The sequence below is a fragment of the Triturus cristatus genome, chromosome 3_2, assembly GCF_964204655.1.
Source record: "Triturus cristatus chromosome 3_2, aTriCri1.1, whole genome shotgun sequence".
Taxonomy (NCBI): Eukaryota; Metazoa; Chordata; class Amphibia; order Caudata; family Salamandridae; genus Triturus; species Triturus cristatus.
This window is the reverse complement of record NC_140584.1, coordinates 1,082,203,003-1,082,228,171: the sequence shown is the minus strand read 5'-3', so window position 1 is coordinate 1,082,228,171 and position 25,169 is coordinate 1,082,203,003. Positions and strand designations below refer to the sequence as shown.

The following is a 25,169-nucleotide window of genomic DNA, read 5'->3' as shown; positions in this document are numbered from 1 at the left end:
TGCAAAAAGTGCGGATACACACCACACAATATTTCCAAGACGAGGGCTCAATGGAATTGGACGCCACTTTGTGGGAAGCCTACAAGATTGTGATTAGAGGGTATTTTCCAGGCACAAATAGGCATTCAGAAAAAAGAGCAGAGTAGAGAATTTGAAGAACTTGAAACAGAAATAAGAAGATTGGAGAATGAAACATGGGAAAACGGAACAGGTGAGGAGACCGTGATGCGGCGACTTAGACTCAAAGTACAGGAATTAAAAGACCTGGGGGAACAAAAGGCGAGAGCCCAGGCACTAGTCATCCAGAGAAAACTGTATTATGTAGGAGATAAAGCAGACAAAATTATTGCCTGGTTGGTGAGAAGTGATAGAAGCTGGGATTTGGAAATACATACTCGGGGAGGAATTAACTGTACGGGTAAAACAATAGCAGAAGCATTTGCTCAATAGTAAGCAGAACTTTATACACCCTCTAAGGAGGGATCGGTGGAGGATTGTGTTGAATTATTACAGGAGATCAATCTCCCAGTGCTGGAGGCGGAAAACAGACAGGCACTAGAGCAGGAAATTACAGTAGAGAAGATAGCGAGAGCTCTTGGGGACCTACAGTCAGGAAAGGCAGCCGGTCCAAATGGAATACCAGTGGAGCTCTACAAAAGTGTAGCAAGTAAAGTTGCTCCACATCTCCTAAATATGTACCTAGAGTCGAGGAAGAATGGGGAACTCCCCCCTGGACCAACGTACAGCCACGATACTGGTGATCCCTAGAAAGGGTAAATTACCAGTCGAGTGTGGGTCATACAGGCCGATATCTCTCTTAAATACTGAGGCAAAGGTACTAGCAACCAGATTAGGGACAGACCTATCCACACTGGTCCACCCGGACCAGTCTGGGTTTATGCCCCATAGCGGCACACGGCTTAACCTTCGATGTCTATTTGGGGTGCTACACTGGACTAAAATGACACAAACCATAGAGGGGGTGCTACTCTCCTTAGATGCTCAAATGGCATTCGATAGTATCCAGTGGCAATTCTTATCCGCTACCCTAAATAGGCTGGGCTTTGGACCAAACTTCTGCGCGTGGGTAAAAGTCTTATACCAAGACCCTCAGGCAGGTGTGAGAGTGAACGAAGAACTATCCTCCTCAGAAAGGGCACGCAACAAGGCTGCCGCTATCACCGATGATCTTTACCCTGGCACTTGAGCCATGAGGCACATGGGTCCGTAGCGACCCAATAATACAAGGTGTGCAAAGAGGGGGTAACTGGGAGGATAGAATATCTCTGTACGCAGATGATATACTCTAATATCTGGTCAACCCGTACAAGTCAGTACACAGGGTGCTCCAGATTTTCCACTAATTCTGTGGTTACTCTGGGTATACAACAAATTGGAATAGATCCCTCATCTTCCCCTTGACGGGGTGGTCCCTCTGAGACTGGCGGACACAACTTTGTTAGTAGTTAAAACAAATTTCACATACCTGGGTATTCACATATCCAGAGGAAGAGGACTTCCTGGCAGATAATCTGTACCCCCAACTACAGTGACTGGGAAGTGTTGTGGAATATTGGAGGAAGCTACCGGTGTACTTGATGGCCAGGGCGGTCATTTTCAAAATGATGTCGCTACCCAGGCTGCTATATGTTCTGCAGAATAACCCATACAAAATAACCAAGAAAGTGTTCCATGACATAAATAGTGAACTGCGAACACTCCTATGCGATGGAGGCAGCGCTAGAATAGCTCTCTGTAAACTCCAGAGGGGAGTATATGAGGGAGGGCTTGCCAGACATGTGTAAATACTACTGGGCCTCACATTTGACGGTGGTTGATGACTGGGAATTTGCTGACCGTAAAGGCATGGCCTTTCCTGCAGATCATAGGGCTAAGGGTGAAAGAGGATATCTAGCAGCACCATACGGCAGAAGCAGGGAAAAACAGCTTCCTCCACACACGCAGATGGTAATATGAGCTTGGAGAAAAGCTTTAAAGCACATAAGTTGGGAGGGGAAGAGGACAGGATGAACTTCACTTTGGGGCAGTGACCAGCTGGCAGAAGTGGGGGCTCTAAAGGGGGTTTTAAAACATGGAAACTGCTGGGAATAGAAAGATTGGAAGACAGCAGGGATGTGGAATTCCTAAAGTCTGACACCCGGGACATATTGTTTGGGGTCGTGGGCAATAAGTTTTCATGTATATTTTGTCCTTGGGACAAGTAGGCCCAACCCCCAGCAGCACAAACCCTTTGGCTGCCAGTTTACAGTACCACATTATGGCACAGAGAAAGCCATTGCCTGCAGTTAAGGTAATATTTGTGTCCATGTGTTAATGCTGTTCAAACTTGTATTTATGGTTCATTAATGCAAAGCCTTCATTATTAGAGTGGGTGTTCTAAGCAAAGGTTGTAAGCTCATAATGCACTACTGACCGTGGTTCCAGTATAAAAATGTATACACAAGTTTTCAATGTTTAGCAATATGAGGCTATGTATAATGCTCCCAGAATGTTATTTGATTAGATGCAAATATTTGCCGAAGCTTGAAAGCAAGATTGAAGATTCTTTGCTTTCAAAATAAAATGTTCACAAACAAATACAAAAACATTTTGCTAAACTACCGTAAAGTGTTAGGTACCATTTCGTTGCAGCATCATTTACTGTGTTGATGTAAGCTAATATTTCCCCAAATTATTCACAATGGAAAATCAGTGTAACCAGTTTTAATACAAGTATGAGAAATTGTTGGCTATTCTTTGGTTTTGTCAATGTGAGACTTGTTCTGGCATGGTTTTTGTAAAATCTTATTGGTTTGGGAGTAGGCCAAGAAATGGTACTCCATTAAAATGTCCTGCTTGAATGTCACATCGTGCTTGGCAGATCTGCTGGGCTTTGTCATGACACTTGGAGGGCGCTTCCAGACACCTCCCTAGTCACAGGTAAATGTTAGCTGACATTTCGGCAGGGCCCTTCTTTTGTCCCTCCAGCCAGTCAGGCCTTCAATCACAGCAGGCCTCTTTTTGACATTACAGGGTAACAACTTGTTTTTCAGGTTGCTGGAGTTACATAGAATATATGGGGTGCACTTCAAAGGTTGTAGGTAGGGTGCCAAAGTGATTCTTGTGTATTCCAGGCCTGGTTGCTGAAAACTCACCGTTGTTCTGCAGAAACTTCAGAAAACTTTTGTTAGATGTGGGAGGACACTAGGATTGGGGGTTTCTTTTGGAACTTTCTCACCTGTGCCAGGGGGTACATGGATGCTAACCCTGCACTATTTTGCTTATTTCAATATATTTTCATGACTAGGGACCAAAGCACCAAGCCCTTTAGTGGTAGCTGCTATAGATTTGGCAAAGTGCAGTCAGACCATCAGAGCTTTGGATCTGTGAAAAAAGCTTTGGATTTCACAGAACCAAAACGGCCACCGGTAGAAAAAAGCTCCCTCGTCCAATCAGATTTTATTTATTTTTTTAAACTATATTATATATAGGAACTGAAGAACTATTTTCTATACAGGGGTTGACATGAGATCAAGACCGCGGAAATGCGGTCGAAATGCGTTAGGCTGGACACTAGTCTTCGCAATTCTGTGATGCTTATTTCATTTGCTTTCACCATGCAATAAAGCACTGCTTTCTGAAACCAGAACACGCTGGGGTCTGTACCTGTTTGTCCTGCGGGCATATCAGGAGTGTGGATGTAACACTAACAAACAAACACTTACAAACTCACACTCAAACAAACTCGCACATTTCTTTTTTTTTTTTTTTTTTAACGCTGGGCTCTTGGGAGGTATCTGAACCTTAGTTAGCTTAGGTTACCAGATTAATCGTCCAGAAATGCCTTTAATGTAAAGTATGTTTATGTCCAGATAGAAACACTTGCTAACCGCTAATTTCTCAAACACTTCTTATGGATTACACAAAACCAAGCAAGGGCAATTTATAGGAAAGATGAAACTTAGTGTCAGCCCTGCTTTCAATTGAACCTGTGGCTGCTGCGTGTGCACAGACTTCTGGGGCCATCTACAATAACACCACAAGTGCACAATACTGAAACATATCAATCTATGGATATTAGCAATAAACTTCTAATAGACTGGTTTATGATCAATACAGATGTGGAAGACTTATCCGATGCACTTATGCCATATTTACCGCAGACGTGAAGTAATATTTTGCAATGGCATTATTACAAAAATATTAAAAGATATTACAACAGAATAAATATATTTATAAAACATGTAGAAATTACATCATAAATATTTTTGTTCCACTCAACTTACTTTCAAGTACTAAAAATGTTAACTAAAAATTCTTGCAATAAAATTTACACTAACAAACATTTGTCAGTTATTCCTGGACAAACCATTGCCAATATCTTTGGTTACACACTTATAAGGTGCCAAACAAACAACACACAATAGCAACGCCAATAATCCAAACTGCGTGTTTTATGTATGTTAAAAAAATATTACTGCACATTGCTCAGAAGGTACATTTTGTATTTTAAGCCTACAGGCTACTTTAGCATTAAAACTAATTGTAAAGCTGTTCCACATTTATTTTTAAGCAAAAAAGCTAGAACCATATTTTTTAGTAGCACACAATTAATTTCTTTGTAGTAGTGTTTAGAAACATAGTTATGCTATAAAATCATTGCCATAGCCAATATGTCTCGCCTTTCAGAACATACAAGTATTTAGTTATGCAGCACAATATCCTTGGTGCAACAACATCAACTGCTGCATGGCTAAACACTTATAAGGTCCCAAATGCGAGAACTATTGGCTATGCCAATGCTTGTTAATTCTGCCCCCTCCCTTGAGGTACAAAAAAACTGACATACTCACAGAAAACTAAACATGCCCAATGTCTGCCAAATTCCATGTTGGATTAATAAATTACACCACTGTTATTAGCACATTAACACTTCTTCCGCTTAAATATCCCCACTTGACAAATCTGCAAGATTTTTAAAATACCAAGTGTTTAGTAAACATTTTGAGTATCTGCTAAATTCTGTGTCATTTCATCAAACAGTACTAAAGCCATAAGCAAAACAAAACTATACCTCCCATATCTTTCCAACCATCAGGCTAAACCTCTTGATGCACACACTAATTTGAATGGATTTACACCAAACCAAACAAAGCACTTCCTGGAGTAAAGTTTTACTTACATGCCAAGTTTAGAATAATTCTGTTCAGCTGCTTTTCCTATATCGAGGAACAAAGAATACTATGGGACTTATCACAGGAAATATCGTATTTGAGACTGCTTTTTTGGCCCCATTTGACAGATCACTACACATGCCATCAGGTACCCAAACTCAATGTATTTTTGGGAAAATGACACCAAAGTGGATGTACTTTTTGGGGGAGGGTTTCATGCAGGTTTGTCGAACAGCATCAAAGTTATTAAGAAAACAAAAGGTGGATTTTATTTGGAAACTCTGGCCAAACCATAATTACACAGGTGCTATTACCACTTGTGTGATAGATTGGGAATTGCTAGTTGATTGACCAATTTGTTTTACTTGACTGACTGTTAAGCTCATTCACACTTAAATACTGTAATTTCCATCAAATCTAGTTGAAGGGAGTAATAAACATATTTGTGCTAGGTATCAATACCCTATATATTTATATGTCTTACCTGTCCACTGCACAGGGGTGACCTGTGTATTTCAATGTTCTGTTATAGTCCAGTAGTTGCATTCCTACCACTAGTTTTTCTGCTTTTCATTGCTTAGGTACCGGTCCTCTTCCCTAGCTATACAGTTATAGTTGTGAATTGCTGAAAGTATTTTTGCTTCCGTGCAATACTACTTGCATGCGCTGCAATAGTGTAAGCTTTGTCTACTTTCACACCACAAAGTTGAGGAGTGGCATTGTATATTAGACACTGTGAAACTATACAAATATAATTGGGCATTCATTGCGCCAAGGAAAATGTCAGATCAAACCTAGCAAAAGGTCTAATTTAGGTAAGTTGAAATGAAGGGTATTTGGAAAGGGTAAGCAACTTATTTTGGGGTAACTGTAGTTCCTTCACACTAATCTCTCTGTTCCATTCACTGCAAGTGTACTAGCCCTGACCGTTTCACAGAAGTGGGTTTCAAACGGGGTATTTTAAAGAACTCTACTTGAAATACACTGCCTCATCCCTGGATTAGTTTTCAAGAATTATGCTATCTCAATTAAATGATCCCTTCCCCTGATCGCATAATTTTCACAACTTTTCCAATCCAGAATCTTTCGCTGTAACCAGCACTTTTGAATTGGTGTACATTTGTTATGCTCAACTGGACCTTTGCAGTGCTGATTGTGGTCCTGGACATGCCATCAGGGAGTTTAATGTTTGTGTCCACTCTTCCTTTCTCAGCAGTATCCACTATTTAAATGTATATGAGAATGTGTGCTCTTATCTAATATTGTTACTAGCCTAATTCGAAAACATCAATTGATGGACAGAATGCAGAACAATGTCATACATTCACCCCAGTGCAGAGATCTGGGCCTAAATCCATCGTTTTTTTTGCTCACCATGCCATTCCAGTTTGAATCCAGCCATATGCAAATCAGTCTTGACCCTGTGCCTCATGGGAACAGTCCAGCCCGAACTGCCAAGCCAGGTCCTGCCTGGACTGGAAACAAGCATCCTAGGACCGGTTTCGGGGTTTCACCCCTCTTCAGCCAGGATAGCTTGATTCCAATGGCATGGAGAGCACGGGACTCACGTCTGAGCATACCCGTCCCACTCGGGGTGACAAATTCGAGTGCCATGGATACAATGTGACTGTTTTCTCTACAGTTCTTTGTTTCATTGCTTTTGTGAAATTACATCAAAATACATTAAAAATATTATCCGTTAGCAAGATGGCGGCCGAGTGTTTGGCCGCTTGAGCTGGGCTGCTTACCTCCCGGTCCACCACCACCACTGAAAAGTCGGAGTTCGTGCTTCTGTGTTGTTTTCATGGGAGAACTCTGGTGACTGTAAGAGACTGTAAAGAGACTGCTTCTGTTCCGCGGTCCGCGGCTTTTTCGGCTGAAACTTTCACTGCTGGCGATCTCTCGTTCGTAGCCTGATGCCGCCCAAAGCACTGAACCGGGCGTCCCGTGCCAAACAAGCCATTCCTCTGGCTAAATCGCGCCCCGCCCGTAATGCCGGGACCCACGAGGATGTTGTACAGAGAAGTCCTACTGAAGAGCAAACCATTGAGCAGACATCTGATTCCATGTCCATGTCCGGTGCCGTCAAACGTACCATACCGCCCCTTTTCCTTAAGGCTAAGAACTTACCGCAAAACACTGTGCAGGCAGCAACGCCGCAGCTACAACAGCAGCCACGGTACTCTGACGCTGCACTGTTTTTTTTTTTTGAAAAACCTTTATTGACATGTCAATCAAGAACAAGTATGGGCCTACAACCCCCCGGGGCCGGCCGCTAAGCAATCAGAGCAGCAAAGATCAAATGTAAACACAAGCAGCACCTCGGGGAGCAGAATTTTCATGCTAATACTGTGAACAGCGCAGGTAGGACACCAGGAGAAAAAAGGTTTTCATTTTACAATGGAACAAGACAGAAGGATCAGGTGCCCAACAATTTCCCAACAGCGATAAAAGGTATGCAGAGTAATAGACGTAAGCAATAAACAGCAATCTATTGGATCAATGGCGCAGACACAGGAAATTCAGGATGGGGAAGAATATCATAAACAGTTGCGCCTGCAGTCCCCCGCCCGAACTCCCAGAAAACACCCCGGAAATTGTGGCACACATGAAACAGCAACGAGTCATAACAAAGGAGGTGTATCACACTGATCCCAGAGAAAGAAAAACAAGAGGCATCAGAGAAGAAAAAGGAGGCCATGGAAAAAGAAGTGAAAGACTAAAGAATCCCCTCCCCCAACCCCCCACCCTGCACCTCTGCAGATGAGTACGGCCCCCCCCCCCAGCAGTGTGCCTGTCGCCCTAGAACCAGACCCGAAATATAGAAGAATAGGGAGAAAGAAGTAGGAAAAGAACCCCACCAGACGGGGGGTATAGAAAGCGTTAATAAACTGGAGGAGGGCCTTCAAAACATACCCCCGGCTTCTCCCTCCCGCACGGTACGTTTTCCCCAAAGTAGACAATAAACAGCACAAAATCGATCGTAACAAAGAAAGATGGGGAACATTATGCACCTATTATGCTAATAGCTATGCCATGAGAGCACGCAACCCCTGAGCCCGTCCGTCCACTAGATGACCACCCCTGAAGGATCCGTATTATCCCTGACCACTCTTTGCAATTCTGCCCATGCCTACCCCTCGACCCAGCGCCATGTCCGATGTTCCAAGGTAGAGGAGTGTCCAAAACCGACCGAGAAGCGACGCACACAGGTGGGGTGGAAGTCTCTGAGCACCAACACAGTCCGCATCATGGAGGGACGGGCTTCCCAGTGCCGCCCCAGGATCTGCACTGCACTCGAGGTCCAGGAAGGCAGAGGCAGCCCAAGTAGACAATTGTTGCTGGAATTGTCCCCGGGTCGCCGGAGGCTGTGTACGGGAAGAGGCCACCACCTCCCACTCAGGTCCAAGACCTCCGGGACAGACCAGACCCTCAGCTAGCCGATCACACAGTAGCATATTGTCCGGAGTATCCAACAATGCGCTAATCTCAGGGGTGGCCGCAACAGTGTCCTCCTGTGCGCCGTGTGGGAAGTCCCTGTGTACCTGAGGACAGGCGGGCCGCCGCTGTCCCAACGCTGATGCCACACCGTCGAGCTTACTCCCCAAGACCCCGACGCCATGAACCAAGGAGGAATGAAGAGCACCAAGGGCCTCGAGGAGGTCGCCGTACCCCAGCACAGCTCTCTGCGATCGCTCCGCCACACTCCCAAAAGTCACACATTCCCAATCCTGATGCGACCCAGTGGACAGGATGGTAGGCCGCATCGCAACAAGATGGCCGCCAAGTATGCCCGACCCGTATTGGGGCCGGGACCCAGGGACAAGCGCCTCGAGGTCCACGTCGCTGGAGACAGGGTTCCGGGGGCAGGCAAAAAATTATCCGTTGCGTTGTCACGGGCAACAGTCGTCCCCACCACGGACCAGCTCCCGCAAAAATCCGGGAGCGGCCCGCAAGGATCAGGGCGAGATACGGGCGGCGTCCGGGCAGCTCACCATCAAAGGCAGGGGCAATCACCGGAGGATCTGAGAATTGCACCCCCGGGCTTGCACTCGGTCCGCTACGCTTGACAGTAGGAACGACCCCGACGGAATGTAGGCCGAGTTTGGCACCACTCCGGTGGACCGACTCCACCCAGTCACCACAGGCCGCTGTTGTTGAACTGCCACCCGGCCAAGGCGTCCACTCGAGGTCCTGGCTCCAGGGCTGCACGGGCCGCAAAGTTCAAATGCACATTTCTCCGGCGATACCGCAGCCAGAAACCTCGGAGTCACACGATCGGGTGCCACTCTCCTTCAGAAACACAATCACATAGCACAGGCTGAGGATCTCGTGCAGGATATCCGTGCGGGATGCGGAGGTTCACGGAGCCGGGAGTCTACGCTGCCGTCCCGGTCGCCATCTTGGCTCCTCCTTGACGCTGCACTGTTACCCGCCTCTGATGCTAGGGGCCCGGAGGCTGAGGCTACTACTCGAGGTGCAGTGCTCACCACTGAATCACCGAAGAACAGGATTATGGGTACTGTAGTTTCAACAGCAGTTATATCAGCTACTACTTTGGATGGTCAGCAAAAGGGTGGGGCTTCTAAAGATCTACACCAAACTCTTATAGACAGGAATCTCTATGATAGAGCAAGCAATATAGAAGCTGGGGGGTCCATTTCTCGACCCCTAATGGGTGCTGGTCAATCGGAGGGCGGAAGCTCGGAACCCCAAGATAAAATCTCAACCGGGGACGATTTCTATTCTATGTCTGATCGTTCCTCTGTCGAAAGTTTGGTGAAGGGATGGTTAAGCGAGGGCTTCTCAGGTGGTGAGGGCGATGAAGATTTAGTAAACGAACTGAGGCAAATATCTATGGAGAATATACAAGGAGGTTCTTTGGGTATGGGGAGTCTGCAAGGGTCTGATGATTCTTCAAATTGGGCGTATCAGGATTCGCCCAACCCCAACCCTAAAACTAAAACTAATACTCCACCCCTTATTGCGCCACCTGTTGCTGCTAGCACCCACAATTCCTTGGACCGCGAACATCGAAAGATCACGCTTGACACCATTTATGATGTCATCATGGCACATAGGGCAGAGGCTCAGGCGGATAGCGCTCACACTCAAAACTCATTGAAGAAGCTACAGACCTCTCTACGAAGAGTCGCTAAGTCCTGCGCTGATACCGCCATTAGAATCGGCGAAGCAGAAACTCGTATATCCACGTTAGAGGATGAAGTGACTTCACAGAAAAAAGAGATGACGGCATTGAATGCCCAAAGAAACGACTACATCTGGAAGCTTACAGATTTGGAGAACAGGCTTAGACGAAATAACCTCAGAATTCTTGGGGTTCCAGAGGGAAAGGAAGGTACGGACCCTCTTCTATTTGTAGTGGAGCTCCTATCTGAGGCTTTTCCCGAAAATACGAGTTGGGATTGGAAAGCTGAGGTTCAAAGGGCTCATCGATTTCCATTTTTCCAGAGGAAGACAACTGGTCAAGCGAATCCATTTCCTAGAGCCATTTTAATCTCACTGAGCCACTTCTTGGCTCGTGAAGCTCTTTTTGATTTGGCCCGCCCCAATAAGAAAGCTCGTGCTAAAGGGTGTGAGTTTTTTGTGCGTCCGGATTTCTGCCAAGCAACAGTGGACCTTAGGTGGAGATTTCGACAACTAATTCCTAAGTTCCAGGAGAAGGGGGCACAGGTTTTTCTACAAAACCCTGCTAGGCTGAAAGTTATTATCAAGGGGCAGGCATCGGTTTTTACGGATGAACGCACTGCCAAGGAATCTCTACCGAAGCTCTAGATTGGGGCTTTTTTTTTTTTTCTTCTCTAGGAAATCTTTTTTTCTTTTTTCTTTTTCCGAGCCCGGCTCAGTTTGACTTTTCACCGATGCGATGTGTTTTTTGCCCTTTTTTTTCTTTTCTTTTTTTTCTTTTCTTTTGAGTTAATATGGAGATAACACTAAGATAATGTTGATCAAGCTAAAACTAAAGTTTAGTAAAATTTTTTAGCAACCTTGAACTCAGGCAGACTGTAGCTGTGAATTATAATGCATGATATCGGCTATGGATAAATGTAGCGCTAGGTATGTCTTTTTTTTTTGGGTGGTGTGCTCTGGGAGGGGCTGGGCAGCCTATCTCGCCATCTATTGGGACTATGGTCCCTGTGCTTCATGGGAAGGGTAAGGGTGGGCTGGGTGGGAGGCTAGGGTGGGGGGTGGGTTGGTGTGGGTAAGGGGAGGTGAAGGGGGGTGTAAGGATAAATCAGTATTGACGGCTATATTTGTATTTTTTTGTTTGAACCCAAACTGTTCTTTTTTTGAAATTAGTAGACTCATGTTTCTTCAACTTGTGGTAATGTTATTATCTGTATCTCTATATCTGGGTCTGAGTCAAGTGGTTCATATGGTTCAAAATTAAATAACAATCCGCAAAATGAGAACATTATCTTTATGTTCATTGAACATATGCGGACTCAATGACTACAAAAAAAGATTGGTCTTGGCTAAGATAGCTAGTGGTTTCTCCTGGGACATTTTGTGTCTTCAGGAGACACATATTGCTTGGGCTAATAGAAAATGGTTCAAAAAAATTGGGATGGAGTTAATTGTCTGCTCAAAGCAATCTTTTAATAGTCGAGGTGTGGCAATCTTATGTAAAGCTGGGGTTTTGTCATGTAAGAAGCACAAGGAAGATCAAAAAGGAAGGTGGGCTATTGCTGAGGCACTGTTTGGCAATAATGAGACAATTACCATTTGTACAGTTTACGGTTCAAATCTGGATGAACCCGAGCTATTTGATTTTCTAAATATAGAACTCGCAATGTGGCCTCAACCGGTTATATTTTGTGGGGATCTGAATATACATATAGATGCATTAGCAGATCTTAGGTCTGTTTCTACATATTTCGGACGAAAACCGAGAGTGTACAAATCCCTACGCAATTTAGTTCTTAAGCATGGTCTTTATGACACTTGGAACAGACTCAATAACATACATCAAGGAAGCACATTCTATTCAGCTCCACACAATAAGCTAACTCGGCTTGATTATATATTGGCCTCTCCTTCTATTTTGGAAAGAGCAACCATTACTGTACTACCAAGACTAATCTCCGACCACAACCCTCTTATGCTAAAATTTGAGATAACTGTTGTGCCACCTGTAAGATCGAATTGGACCTTTGATAGGAAGCTTTTAGCTGGCAAAGACTATCGAGACCATATTAATTCTTGGCTGCCAGGATTTATAGCCACTAACAAAAACTCAGCCCCAGACACAGTTGTTTGGGATACTGTCAAGGCTGGTGTCAGGGGGAAACCCTAAGATTTGCCATACGTAAACGTATGACTCTTAGACACAAATTTGAGCAATCTATTTTAAAGTTAAATACGCTCGAGTGTGAGTTAGTGCAGAAGATCAAGGATCGGTCGGACGTCTCTATAGCACAAAACAAATTAATAAAACAGAGGTCTGTAATCTTTCAGCACTATGCTGATGAAATGGCCGCTAAATTTCAAACGTTTAGAAGGGAATGCTTTGAATATGGTGAGCAGGTGGGTAAAGTCTTGGCAAATAGATTAAGGCAAAAACAGATACAGACCAAGATTGATAAAATTAAAGACATAGATGGGCTTTTACAAAATTCGGAATCTGATGTCCGTGAGGCATTCAAAACTTTTTATCAAAAACTATATATGAATGAAGAAACCGGTGGTTCAGCTGAGTATCTGGAGGAGATCCCCTCTCTAGGTTTAGATAAGGCTCAGAAGGACACTCTTGCTACCCCCTTAGAATGGGAGGAAATTAAATTGGCAATGCTCTCTTTACCGCGGGGCAAAGCAATGGGGCCTGACTCGATTCCTTTGGAATTTTATATTGTGTTTCAGTCTGTCCTACGGGACCTACTAACCTCTTTATTTCAGATTGTATTTAGTGGTACAGCTCCTGATTCATGGTCTAAAACAACCATTATAGTTTTTAAAAAGAAAGGGAAGGAGGCGCTCGAACTTGCCTCATACCGCCCTATAACTTTAATTAACGCGGATAGTAAGATTTTTTCCAAACTTCTTGCTAGACGACTTGGCAAGGTTATAGCACCATTAGTCTCTCATCGTCAACACGGTTTTGTAGCAGGTAGAGATACTATAGATCATATCCGCCGAGTAATCTCTCTTTTGGATTGGTCCCAGGTGTCAGAAGTCCCAATAGGGGTAGCCCTGTTGGATGCCGAGAAGGCATTTGACAGGGTGTCCTGGGAATTTCTCTGGGCCGTCCTCCAGTGGAAAGGATTTCCATTATCCTTTATCAAAGCAGTACAAGCTCTCTATACTAGGCCGGCAGCCTCAATTCGTATATCTGGGCAGCACTCTGCGGAGTTTCAGATCCATAGAGGCACCCGGCAGGGTTGCCCCTGCTCTCCTTTACTTTTCGCTCTTTATATCGAACCTCTCTTGGTAAAAATAGAGCAGGATCCAGAGATTATACCAGTTAAACCTATGTCTCAATCTATTAAAGTGTTAGCCTATGCTGACGATGTGGCAGTTGTCACAATGGATGTCGTTAAAGCGCTGAGCCGTATTAAAACAGTGACCATGGAATTTGGATCTCTATCCGGCTATAAACTGAATCTACATAAGACGCAAGTTCTCTATACTGGCACTGGCCCTCTTTTAGGTGTCAACACTGTCTCGGAGGCTGTATACTTAGGGGTCAAAATTGCCTCGAAGGTTGAAACAATTGTCAGTCTCAATCTCGATCCAATTCTAATCTCTTCTAATAGAATGCTGGAAAATTTGGACTATTTACATCTATCTATTTATGGTAGGTGTAATGTCATTAAGATGGTGGTTTTTCCAAGATTTCTTTATTTCCTTCGCTCAATTCCTCTTCTTATACCCAACCTAGTTTTCACAAAAATAGAAAGAATGTGTTCCCGTTTTATTTGGGGGTATAAGAGGTCAAGAAGAGCCATTAAGAAACTTACTCTACCAATGTCAAGGGGGGGGCTGGGTATTCCCCAGTTTCAGTACTACTATTGGGCGGCCATGCTCCAATACATGAGGATCTTATTTTTTGGCCCTCAGGTATATTCTGACCCTGCTTCTTCACCCTCTATATATGAGCTTGTTTTAGGGCCAGAAGCCAACTACTTATTCTCTAAATTTTTTGAGCCCAGCTATTATAAAAGAACCCGTTTTAAGATCTTGGTGGCTGCAGCCGCAGTCTGGTTAAAAGTGCATAAACTTTTTACCATAAAAGAATATCATAGATACATGCCTCTAGGAGAAATAGGGAAACTGCCTATGATTTTTTCAGATTCAATCATGCATAGATGGAACACTCAGGGGATTAGAGCCATTGGGGACTTATTTTCTAATAACCAGCTGACGTCTTTCTCTGAACTCCAAGAGAAATATGGGCTACATCATATGGATTTTTTTAAATACCTTCAGATTCGAAGCTTTTTAGTTAAACTTATCTCAAGAGGTCAGATTAGTTTAGAAAAGAATCCAATTTTGGAATGTATAAAAAGGAAATGTAAGATATCCCAATTGTCTAAAATTATAACTGCAACCAAACAGGATGATCTTGCCTATTTTGAGCAACGTTGGGAATCGCGGCTAGGGATAGTCGGTGTTGATTTACAAGTAGTGTTGAATCTTTTGGATGCGGTTTTATTCTCAGGTAGCTATAAAAGTCAATGTTATATGGCAATTTTCGATCTGTACTATTCTCCAGCGAAGATAGCCAAATGGGGTACAAATAAGGGGGATCGATGTCCTAGATGCAGCCAGAGGGCTGCTGATTTGTTGCACATGATATTTGAATGTCCTGTACTTACCTCTTTTTTTAAAGAAATACACTGTTTTTTGAATTCAGGTTTAGGAGTCTCGGTTGACATTACACCACAATTAGTACTCTTTGATTATGATTTTGTTTCCAACAGCAGAAATCGCTCAACCCCAGAGAAAGGCTTCTTGTTTCTTTGTATGGCTATTTCCCGCTTATGTATTACCTCACAATGGCTTAGCTCGGAGGCACCTTCCTTTTCTATATGGAAAGCTAAATTGTTATCCTTGTATAATTTGGAAATTTCCCTATATAATCATAAAAGTACACGAAGGAAAGAATTTGGGTTCTCATTATGGGCTCCAGTGAGTAATTGGATTTGATTATTATACTTCTTTTCTGTGTATGTTTACTCATTATGGAATGATTATTGGTTGTTTTTTCTTTTTTCTTCTGATTGTAAACTTGTTTCATCGATGCTGATTTATCAAAAATAAAAATAAAATAAAAAAAAAATATTATCCAGAAAAGTGCTTCTCTCTTTTTTATGATTTCAGCAGCTGAGGGATGCATTCAATGGAATACTCAACATCGGACTGTCACTGCTGCGGGTGCCGCATTGCTAGAAAATACAAGGTGGAACTCCAGGGGCACAAGGAGACTAAGGCATATTTATTTACTTAATGTTTCTCATACAACGCTACTCTTCCCACATGGTGTCAGAGCGATTTACAGTGAAACAAAAATGACCTGAGAGGAGTTCCAGGCTTACATTAAACTATTTGAGAAGAGCAGTAAAATTGATCAGCAAAGAGAAAAGTGAAAAATGGTTAAGTTGTTATGGGAGGGTATGGAAAGGAAATGGTAAGCAGAAAATAACAGGAGAGGGAGGAAACAATTGAGGAATAATTTGCTGTAAAAGATTAAGCAAAAACAGTACGAGAAGTTCAAAAATGTATTAAATGCAGTTTGAAGAGGAACGTTTTGAGGTGTTTTTTTTTGCCAGATGTTAAGGTCGTTTTCTCATCTGAGAAGAAGTTTACTAGTGCAGGGATCATGCTGCAAAACAACTTCTGAGCCGGCTGGTAGGATTTGAATTTCTCAATTTTAAGGTGAAGGCCTTCTTTGATCCTGAGATTTATTTTCCCACCAGAGATGTGAAGTAAGAATTGAAGGTAGATGGGTTGCTTGGTCGTTCGAGCCTTTATAAGTCAAACAGACAAGTTTGAATGTAATCTCTGCCTTCACTGAAGATGTCTCAAAACGGGGATTAAGTGATTACATTTCCTGTTAGCTGTTAAAATAAGCAGCAGAACGAAGGAGGGCTAAGGAGGTTTTACTGTACATAAAGCACTGCCGTAGTCAGTTTAATAGATGGCAGTGGCTTGGATTATGGAGCAAAAGTCTAACTGTGAGAGAATTGGTTTCAGTTGTTTTAAAGAGAACAAGACTGCTCGGACAGATTAAGTGGGGCGGTCAATGTGAGATTTCACAGAAACGTTAAGTCAACGCCAGCTCCAAATTCCTTACTGTCAAGAATCCCACTGACAGAAGCAAGGAAGATGTCTGCAGGCATTATCTTGATGGTTTTGTAGTTATTTGAAACAGCTAGGGCTCTTTGTATCGGCAGCAACGATGTTGAAGCAAAGGAATCCATTAAGAGTAGTCAAAGATAAAGGGAGCGTGGGCCAGAGGATAGGCTTATGGTGATAGAGGACCGACAGCCCAGCCAATACTAAACAGTAAAACAGTGGCTGAAGGGAGATGTGGCTCAGGCACCAATAAAAGGGAAGTGGGACAGCCCAATGGTTCAATCATGGGAAAAAGCAGGAAGACAACCAAGGACACCTGTAAATCAGCAAGGCAGTAAAGGCACAGCTCTTCTGTAACAGTGGGCCCCAGCCTGCATCCGTGTAAAAAGAAAAACTCAACTCTCGCATACCTGTGGTAGACACATGCATACATGAAGCAATCCCTCTCGCCTCTTCACTACACTCAATGCTTAAGTGTAATCACACGATCATCGAGACATGACAAAAGCAACCCTCCGATCATGACGCATGAAACCAAAACAAGTCAAAGATATGCCAAATATGGAACCTACACCATTATTATCAGGCTACTCGATGATGGGGCACAAGGCACGTTAAGAAAATCTCACGGGTCATCTATCACGCAGGAAATTAAAACACTTCCCATATAGGTCACCTTATAAACGCATTCTTTAACCCAAGCACAACGTATGAGGCAGCGTGGTACTGCTACTCGCCACCCGAAAGCGCCTCGCCGGGAGCATGAAGCTCTTTGTAAGTGCAACTACAATACGATCAAAACTGACACTTAAACGCTTACAGACCATTATCCAAAAGGAACAGTCCGTTTTACTAAATCGAAAACCAACCTGTTTACAAATTTCTGTCTGGTCGTCTGTTCCAAAAGCTTTGGATAGATCTTCTTTCTTTGCCACTTGGCCCTTTGATACATTAGTGAATACTGATTGCGTCTGCATAACTTCATCAAGGTCTTTCTCTCTGTGGGTCAAAAGTATAATTCATGTGAGATGCTTCTAAAACGAATTAACAGTTTCGGTAATTCCATATTCCAAAACACGCACGAATGTTCAAATACACAAAATAATTTCGAGATGCGGGACACACACAACACTACGATGAATCATTATTTTCAAAATGATTTAACAATTCTGATGCTAATAATTAAACATACCACAAACGTACTGGTTGTCAAAAATGTTAATAACGCAGTTCGGCTCCTCCATTCTATCTACCATTCCCTCCATCCCCATGAACGCACACCCACATACTGCCTCACCAGTGTACTCTTAACCACACGTGTATACATTCATACCATGTACTCCAATGTGCGTACCTTTTGCCCGTCACTTCTCCCGCTCAACCCATTTCGCATGTCCCCAGCCCACACTCACACTCCGCTGCGCCAGCTCATCACTTTGTTCTTGTAGCAAGCTATCTCGAAGCGTTTGCCGCCCTTCTTCATCCTCACCACGGCAACATTGGTCAGGCGGATCTGGTTGGTGGGGGTGAAGATAGACATCTTGATGCAGACGATAGGGACCACAGGCAGCTGTCACAGCGCGCACCCAGAGACAGAGCGCATGCGTCACAGCCCCTGCGTCAGCTCCGGCACGGGTTGTGTTTCAAACCTCTTCCTCAACTAGTCTGTAAACAAGTAACACCTAAAGCTAATATCATAGAATTAAAATTCGGGTATTGTTTTGAATCCGTTAAAAGACGCACTTGTTCTTTAGTGCTAGAACACAAGTGAAAAAAACTAAACAACATAGTTCCTGAATTATATTTCAAATACCGCGCACAGTTTGTTCAATTATTTTGCACAATAAGATATTGATTTACAAAAATACGTTGTTTCAATATTTCATTGAATATATGTCACAACATCTAGAGTCGGAAGAAACATAAAAAGAGGCTACAAAATGTATTTCTTTTTCCTAAAGTTTAACTGAGCTGTCGACTCCGGGTAGGGAAACATGGCGACCTCGCTGACAAAACTCCTCGCAGTGGCCTAAATAACGGCCTTTCATGCTGTAGTCGCCCTACCAAGGCCAGGCAAAGTGTATTCCATTTCTTACCCAAGCCTCGTTCTGCCCCATCTTCCCATGCTTCCTAAACTAGAGCGAGGTGACTGACCCTAACGTGGCTTTTCTAATTTGCGGTCTAGATGATTTTGCACAGACTCAGAAATTAATTGTTAGACTCAGTCCCTCGTTACTGTTTATGACGGTCTCCTTTGCAGAGTGCGCTTTAAAGTTGTTGCAGTAGCAAACAGCGTGTTCGAGTGTCCTGTGCGTAATTGGAGACTGGTTTGCCAACACGCTGCAAGAGCCCATGGGAGATGGGGGTCTGCCTGCTTCTGCTGTTCATGCTACACGTGATATCTGCTCCTGCTCATCAGGAAGTAGGTATGTACCTACAAATGCCTCTGTGAAACATGCTCGCCTTACAACCTATTCTACTTCGTTCTGGGCCGTTTTTTCCCTCATACTTGTTACCTCAAAATGAATGTAGCGAAGGGCACGTTTTTTGGAGACTGATTCGGTTTTGGTGACCCTCATGGAAGTCTATGTATGGGGATATGTTTGTCTTAATCCTTAGTATGACTGAAATGATTGAAAAGAAGGTGACATCCACCTATTGAGTGAGTTGACAGGCGTGTTCTCTGGAAGAGCAGGCGTCCTGGCAGCACCAGGTGTCCTTTTTAGGTCTAGCCTAGGCAAAGCTTGTTCGGTCTGGCTTTGGAAGCGCTCGCGCTCTGTCTTCGAGACATGCTATATTCAGGTATGGACTTGAAGCTCCGCCCATATATAATTAATTGGCCTGTGTCATTATTGTTTGTAAATGTTGGTTTCCGATTCGTTAATAGGATTGTTAGTCCCTCCTTAGTGCCGCCTTTTCTACATTTGTAGCCTCCAATGAGACCTGGCCCTTTTACTTGTGGTGTTACACGTATGTTTTATTTAGTCTGTGAGCACTATTTTCTTTAATGTTTTTTTCCTACTGCAGACACAACATGCTTTCCTGCAAGGCACCCACTTTGCTTGCACCTTTTCATCTACTTTAAAGCACTTCGATGCCTCATCAGGGGTTGAAAGTGTTCTATAAATGCAATTACAATATGTTATTAAAAAAAAAAAACAGCTCAGCACATTTTAACTATAGCGGCCGCACACCTTTATTTTCATCATATCTTGCTCCTTTTTATCTGCTTTTTTTTTTTTTTTTTTTGCAATTACTGCATGCCTTTACTATAGCGGCTGTGCCCCTTTATTTTCCTCAAACTAGCTCCTTTTTTATCAGCATTATTATGATTTTTTGGCAAATGTGGCACGCTTTGACTGTAGTGAGCGTGCACCTTTTTTTCTCCTCGGAACAGCAGCAATTTGCCTGTAATGCGAGGGTCCTTTCTAATCTGCAAGTAACACCACCTTTAAATATGGAACCCACCTAGCTCAAAATTCCCCGAAATGCTGTTCACCAGTGCGGGTGTCATTGGACGCTGCTGCGGGGCATGGGCTCACTGCTGTGGCCAAAGTCGCAGCTGTTGTTGCTCCAGCTGTGGAAGCTGCAGATCCGGCTGTGGCCCCAGGCTGCGTTCGGGAGCCCCAGGCCGTCTAGAGCTACAGCTGCCAGGGCCCCATTATCTTGCTTGTCGCCGCTGCTATTGGTGCATTTGTTCTTCTTTCCTTTGCTGTTTTACAGGTTCGGCATGGTTTAGCTTCCGCTAACGTCCTACATTAATAGCCGCCCATAACTCCAAGTGGTTTGAAAAATATTACAAATTTAGAGCTTTACAATTATACAATTTAGGTTATATCTACAGTATGTAAAAATCTTAATGTTTCCTCACAACCTTTATTTTAAATTGCGTCTGATACAAAAACAGCAGGCGTTTCTCTTCCAAGTAGGCCACTGCAGTAACCAAGAAGCATATGGCTGCCCTTCCTTTTTCGGTGGTCCTTGTTCCTTACTGGTGATGATACCTCCCATACCTATCTGAGTCACACAGTGACAGTTTTTGGAAGCGGCTCGGGGTGATTTAGTGATTGCCCAGAATCCTAGGATGTTGAGCAAATGCCGAGACACGAACATGGTTCCCCCAGCTCCCGAGTTGACAGCTCAGTGTTACACCACATCCTTTACGTACCTTTTTCTTCCCCACTCCCTTTGACACAACGTGTCTTTATTATTAACTAACTAGCTCTCAGTTTGAGGGATGGGATTGTTTGTAGTCTGCCTTTAATTAAAGGAATAACCATGTCCCATGCTCTACAAATCCCACCTGTTTAGCTGGTGCTGCAGCCAGTTTTGCGTGTTATCAGTAAAATAAAATATTTGCCTCATATCACACAATTTACTTAAGCTCGGAAGATGTGATTAATCCAGGTTTTTTGGTTTCACTTTTTGCCTCCTGAACCCTCTGCTTTATTAGCTTGCTTTCTGTTTTGGATGTATTCAAACCGGCGGATTATAAACTTGAAATAGCTCATGTATATCCACAACAACACCACTGCAGGAAAAAAGAAGTAAAAAACATTGCCATTTACATTGTCAATTGCTGTAACTTTCACAAATGTGAGACCTATTGCATTGCAAATGCTTGTTCTTAGCTTAGTCGAGTCTTCTGACTTGGCTATAGAGGCTTCTTTCGTGTGTGTTTTTTTTTTTTTTTTTTTTTTAAGGACTGCTGGTTATTAGGCATAGCTTGACAACACAACTGTCTTTAATACATGTTAATAATTCTTTAAAATATTTACTCTGAGTAGTCTTTGGCCTCACCCGAAGGAGTGTTTTCCTCTCGCCACATGCTGTTGGCTATTTGGTGTGTCGTTGTGCCTCCTATGGAGTTTTTGCTTTGCCAGGAATGAGGGGCTATTTAACATCTCAAAAGTTTCATAGATGCATTCTTTTTAGAAGACAATTACTTTTTGTTTTCTATTTTCTTTCAGCGCTGCAGATTTTTTAAAATTGTTTTAATAAGGACTCCATGCAAGGCAGACCTTTTTGCTGTGCCAATGCTTCAGTTTGCTTATGCACAATGTTTATGTTTGAATTGTTCATGCGCATGACATTCTCTTGCTGGATGCATGGCGCACTCAGCCACACATTGTTATCCAAGCAAAAGTCTCATGTCTGCAGCGCAGATATTTTTGAAGTTTTCTACTTCTCCAAATGTCCATGTAGGAATTCTGTTTTAAAGCCCCTTGCACCCCTGGAATGATGGCACATCAGACAAGGGTAAGTTGAAGGGTTTTTTACACAAACGCTATCCCTACCACAATAGCATAGCTATCCCTCAGCCAGCCCACATTCAACTGACTTCACTGAAATGTTCGCTAGAGACCTCGAACAGGGAAAAGAGGCTAATCCTATATTCTCTGTTCTCGCTGCAGAGTTCCTATACAAGCTGCATAAGCACAACATATCCCCCCTTACAAATGAAATATGATAAACTAACAGCAATATAATTATAAAGAAAACCTAAAAACCTCGACAGAGAGTAACTAATGTAAGAGCATCAACATATATTAACACTCCAGTTATTGAGCATAATCCCTCAAGTATGCAGGTTGTCTATGATTCCTGACACTTCTAGGCAAAGAGTGCTTACCATCTGTTAAGGGAATCCTCTCCACTGAATCACCCACACCCAACACCAGAGCATTACTAGGTCTTTCAGAGGACCTGCACATGTCCTCATCAAACATCAACATAAAGGCACTGTTACTCTGCTCCTTACTAACCTGTCCTTGACCACCTCTGATATAAACGGTTCTACAAATGTTCCAGCTCTCGCCATTTTCCAAAACCACAGAAAAGCTCACACTTACCTGACCTTACACCGTCCTCTAAACTTTGACAACCCCCCCCCCCTTTCTGCCGATGTCAAATCTTCACCCAGTTGCCTTCCTAAATGTGTAGTACAACTTTCTTTCCCCAGACACTTCCTTCCCTTTGCTTGTTAGAACTGCCTCTGTCTTTCATCCAGGCAGAAACTAACTGGTTACCTGCCAACCTTCCCCTCATCAACTCAAAAGGAGTTTTTTGAATAACCTCATGATCACTGGTGCGATAAGCAGTAACCATCTCCATAATTATCCTACTTAAATCATGACCTCCTGCTGCCATCATTTGAATTGTGCCCTTGACCATTCGGTTTGCTTTCTCCTCAATGCCATTAGTTTGCGGGTTTGAAAATGATGTGATTGTGTCCAATGCCACATAACTCCAAAAAATGCATCGCTTTCCAGAATCGAATTGTGTCCGATTATCTGTTATAATAGCATTGGTAACCCCTTCCTCCTTGAAAATGTTCCTTCAGCAATAGAATCGTAGCACTCTTGATAATCCTCCTTCATGAACTTGATAATCAACCACTACGAATGAACATCCACTACCCTAGCATATTACATTCACTCCTCCACTCGTGCATAGGCCCAATAAAATCCAAACTTTGTGTGCCAAGGTTTACCAGGAGCAGATATTTGACCCATATCCAATTTCGCTCCTACCCTTAATATTTTTTTTACCTTGTCTGGAGACCACACGGCGGGACAAACTTCCCACCTCTCATCAATACCATATCATCACCAATGGACAACTTGCAGCACTAAATTCCTGACCATCTAGTGCTTCTATGTAAGTTTCGGACATCTATATCCAGTCCTCCCGTTCCACACTCAACAAACCAGATTGAGTTTGAAACAACGATGGGGTACCCATAACACTTTGCATATGCATAATGAAAAATTGTAACCTGCACAGGCAATTAAATGTACATTAAAAGAACAGAAATAACCACACCCAAATGAAACTCAAAGGAACATTATCACAATCCAAAGACAATGAACGTCAAAACAGGTGTGCGCATTACCGGTGTACAGATGATTCACTGAAGAATGACGCTTTTCTACTCACAAATTCCTCAGCTCGCCTCACTATGGGGCATAGTGGTATGCTAGTGTCACTGTTCTACACTAACACTCTAATGATACAGGTGTGCGGGTCACTAACAACCTGCCTGCTCCAGTATGTTTATAACCAAAAATATGGCTGTTTAACCCCTTCTATGCTCATGACGGAAAGGTAAACAGCAGAGGGACTTCCCTATTTTTTTTTTTTTTTTGTTGCTTTGGAAGACGGCACACTGTCGTCATTACAATGAAAACAAAACTAAAACTTCGTTTCAGTTTCACAGTTTTGGTGCTTGTGGGGATATCTCAGCCCCCGAGCACCGAAAAACATGGGAGTGGTATAGTTGGAAAGGGGAGAATCTCCCCTTTCCAATGGCACCCTTCTCTAGTGGATCCCTGCTTGGGCATCGCCCCAGGAGGGCGATCCCCAAGCAAGGATCCACCCACTAGCCACCAGGGAGGGGGGAGTGGCACCTTGGGCAAGGGCCTTTGCCCCCCCCCCTATAAAATGTCAGACAGCCTTTCTCCCCCGTGGGGGGGCCAGAAAGCACCCTAGGCGCCAGGGATTTGGGGACTGCCCAGAAAGGGCATGCCAATGCTCCCACCCTACTCCCCAAAGTAAGCAGAAGACTTTCTGCTCCCTCAGGAGACAGATGGGGGCAATAGCCCCTGATCTGCCCCCCGGGGGGTGGCAGAAAGCCCACTAGGCCCCAGGGATTTTTATTTTATATATACATGGGGGTGGAGGCTGCCCAGAATGGGCATGCCAATGCCCCACCCAAAAACAATGCTACAGTCTTTCTACCCCCCTCCCCCGGAAGGCAGATGGGTCAATACCCCTTATCTGCCCCCAGCCCACTAGGCACTAGGGATTTTTTTTCTTCCAAAGTTCGGGGTGGTGGCTGGCTAGAATGGGCATGCCAATGCTCCCAGCCCCCCTCAAAAATGCCACAGTCTTTCTTTCCCCCTCCCCCCCCCCCCCCCCCCCCCCAGGAGGCAGTAGCCCCTGATCTGCACACCAGAGGTGGGGGCGCAGAAAGCCCACAAGACACCAGGATTTTTTTTTTTAATGTACCTAGGGGTGGGGGCTGCCCAGAATGGGCATGCCAATGCCTCCACCCCCGCCAAAAATTGCCACAGTCTTTCTGCCCGCTCCCGGGAGGTAGATATGTGCAAAAGCCACTTATCTGCCTCCTGGGGTGGGGGGGCGATGAAAGCCCAATAGGCATCAGGGAATATTTTATTTTAATTTAGGTGGTGTGGGCTGCTCAGAATAGGCATGCCAATGCCCCCAACACCCCGCCCCAAAAATGCCACAGCCTTTCTGCCCCCCCCCCCCCCAGGAGTTAGATGGGGGCAGTAGCCCCTGTTCTGCAACCCCAGGGGGCGTCGGAGAGGGCACTAGGCGACAGCGATTTCTCTGGCTTTTTTTCATGCGTGGGGGCTGTAATTTTTGAAAACTAGACACCCAGGGGAATCCAAGATGGGGTAACTTGTCTGGCTCTCACAAGGTTCTGTTACCCAGAATCCCTTGCAAACCTCAAACTTTGTCAAAAAAACAAACATTTTCCTCACATTTCTGTGATGGAAAGTTCTGGAATCTGCGTGGATCCACAAAATTCCACCCACCCCGCATCCCCCAAAGTCTTCAGAGAAAAATGGTACCTCACTTGTGTGGGTAGGCCTAGTGCCCGCGACAGGAAACGACCCAAAACGCAACATGGACACACCACATTTTCACAGT

At 43.9% G+C, this 25,169-nt stretch overlaps 2 protein-coding genes across 4 annotated transcripts in view; one reads left to right on the top strand and one right to left on the bottom strand.

Moving 5' to 3' along the window:
- SBDS (SBDS ribosome maturation factor) overlaps positions 1 to 25,169 on the bottom strand; it is a 169,047-nt gene that overhangs the window by 100,624 nt on the left and 43,254 nt on the right. The window contains exons 1-2 of one of the 3 annotated variants that reach the window (XM_085649819.1): positions 17,903 to 18,516; positions 17,360 to 17,489 (exon numbers count right to left, since the gene is read on the bottom strand). In XM_085649819.1, coding sequence (XP_085505945.1) covers positions 17,360 to 17,489; positions 17,903 to 18,030 — 258 coding nt within the window. In that variant the 5' untranslated portion in view covers positions 18,031 to 18,516. Of the gene's footprint in view, positions 1 to 17,359; positions 17,490 to 17,844; positions 18,517 to 25,169 lie in introns of those variants that run through there. The other 2 variants (XM_085649820.1, XM_085649821.1) reach the window with 2 other exon arrangements.
- The window catches only part of LOC146859157 (S-adenosyl-L-methionine-dependent tRNA 4-demethylwyosine synthase TYW1-like), a 590,982-nt gene continuing 584,383 nt past the window's right edge, over positions 18,571 to 25,169 (top strand). The window contains exon 1 of the mRNA XM_085649816.1: positions 18,571 to 18,916. Coding sequence (XP_085505942.1) covers positions 18,850 to 18,916 — 67 coding nt within the window. The 5' untranslated portion in view covers positions 18,571 to 18,849. The remainder of the gene's footprint in view (positions 18,917 to 25,169) is intronic.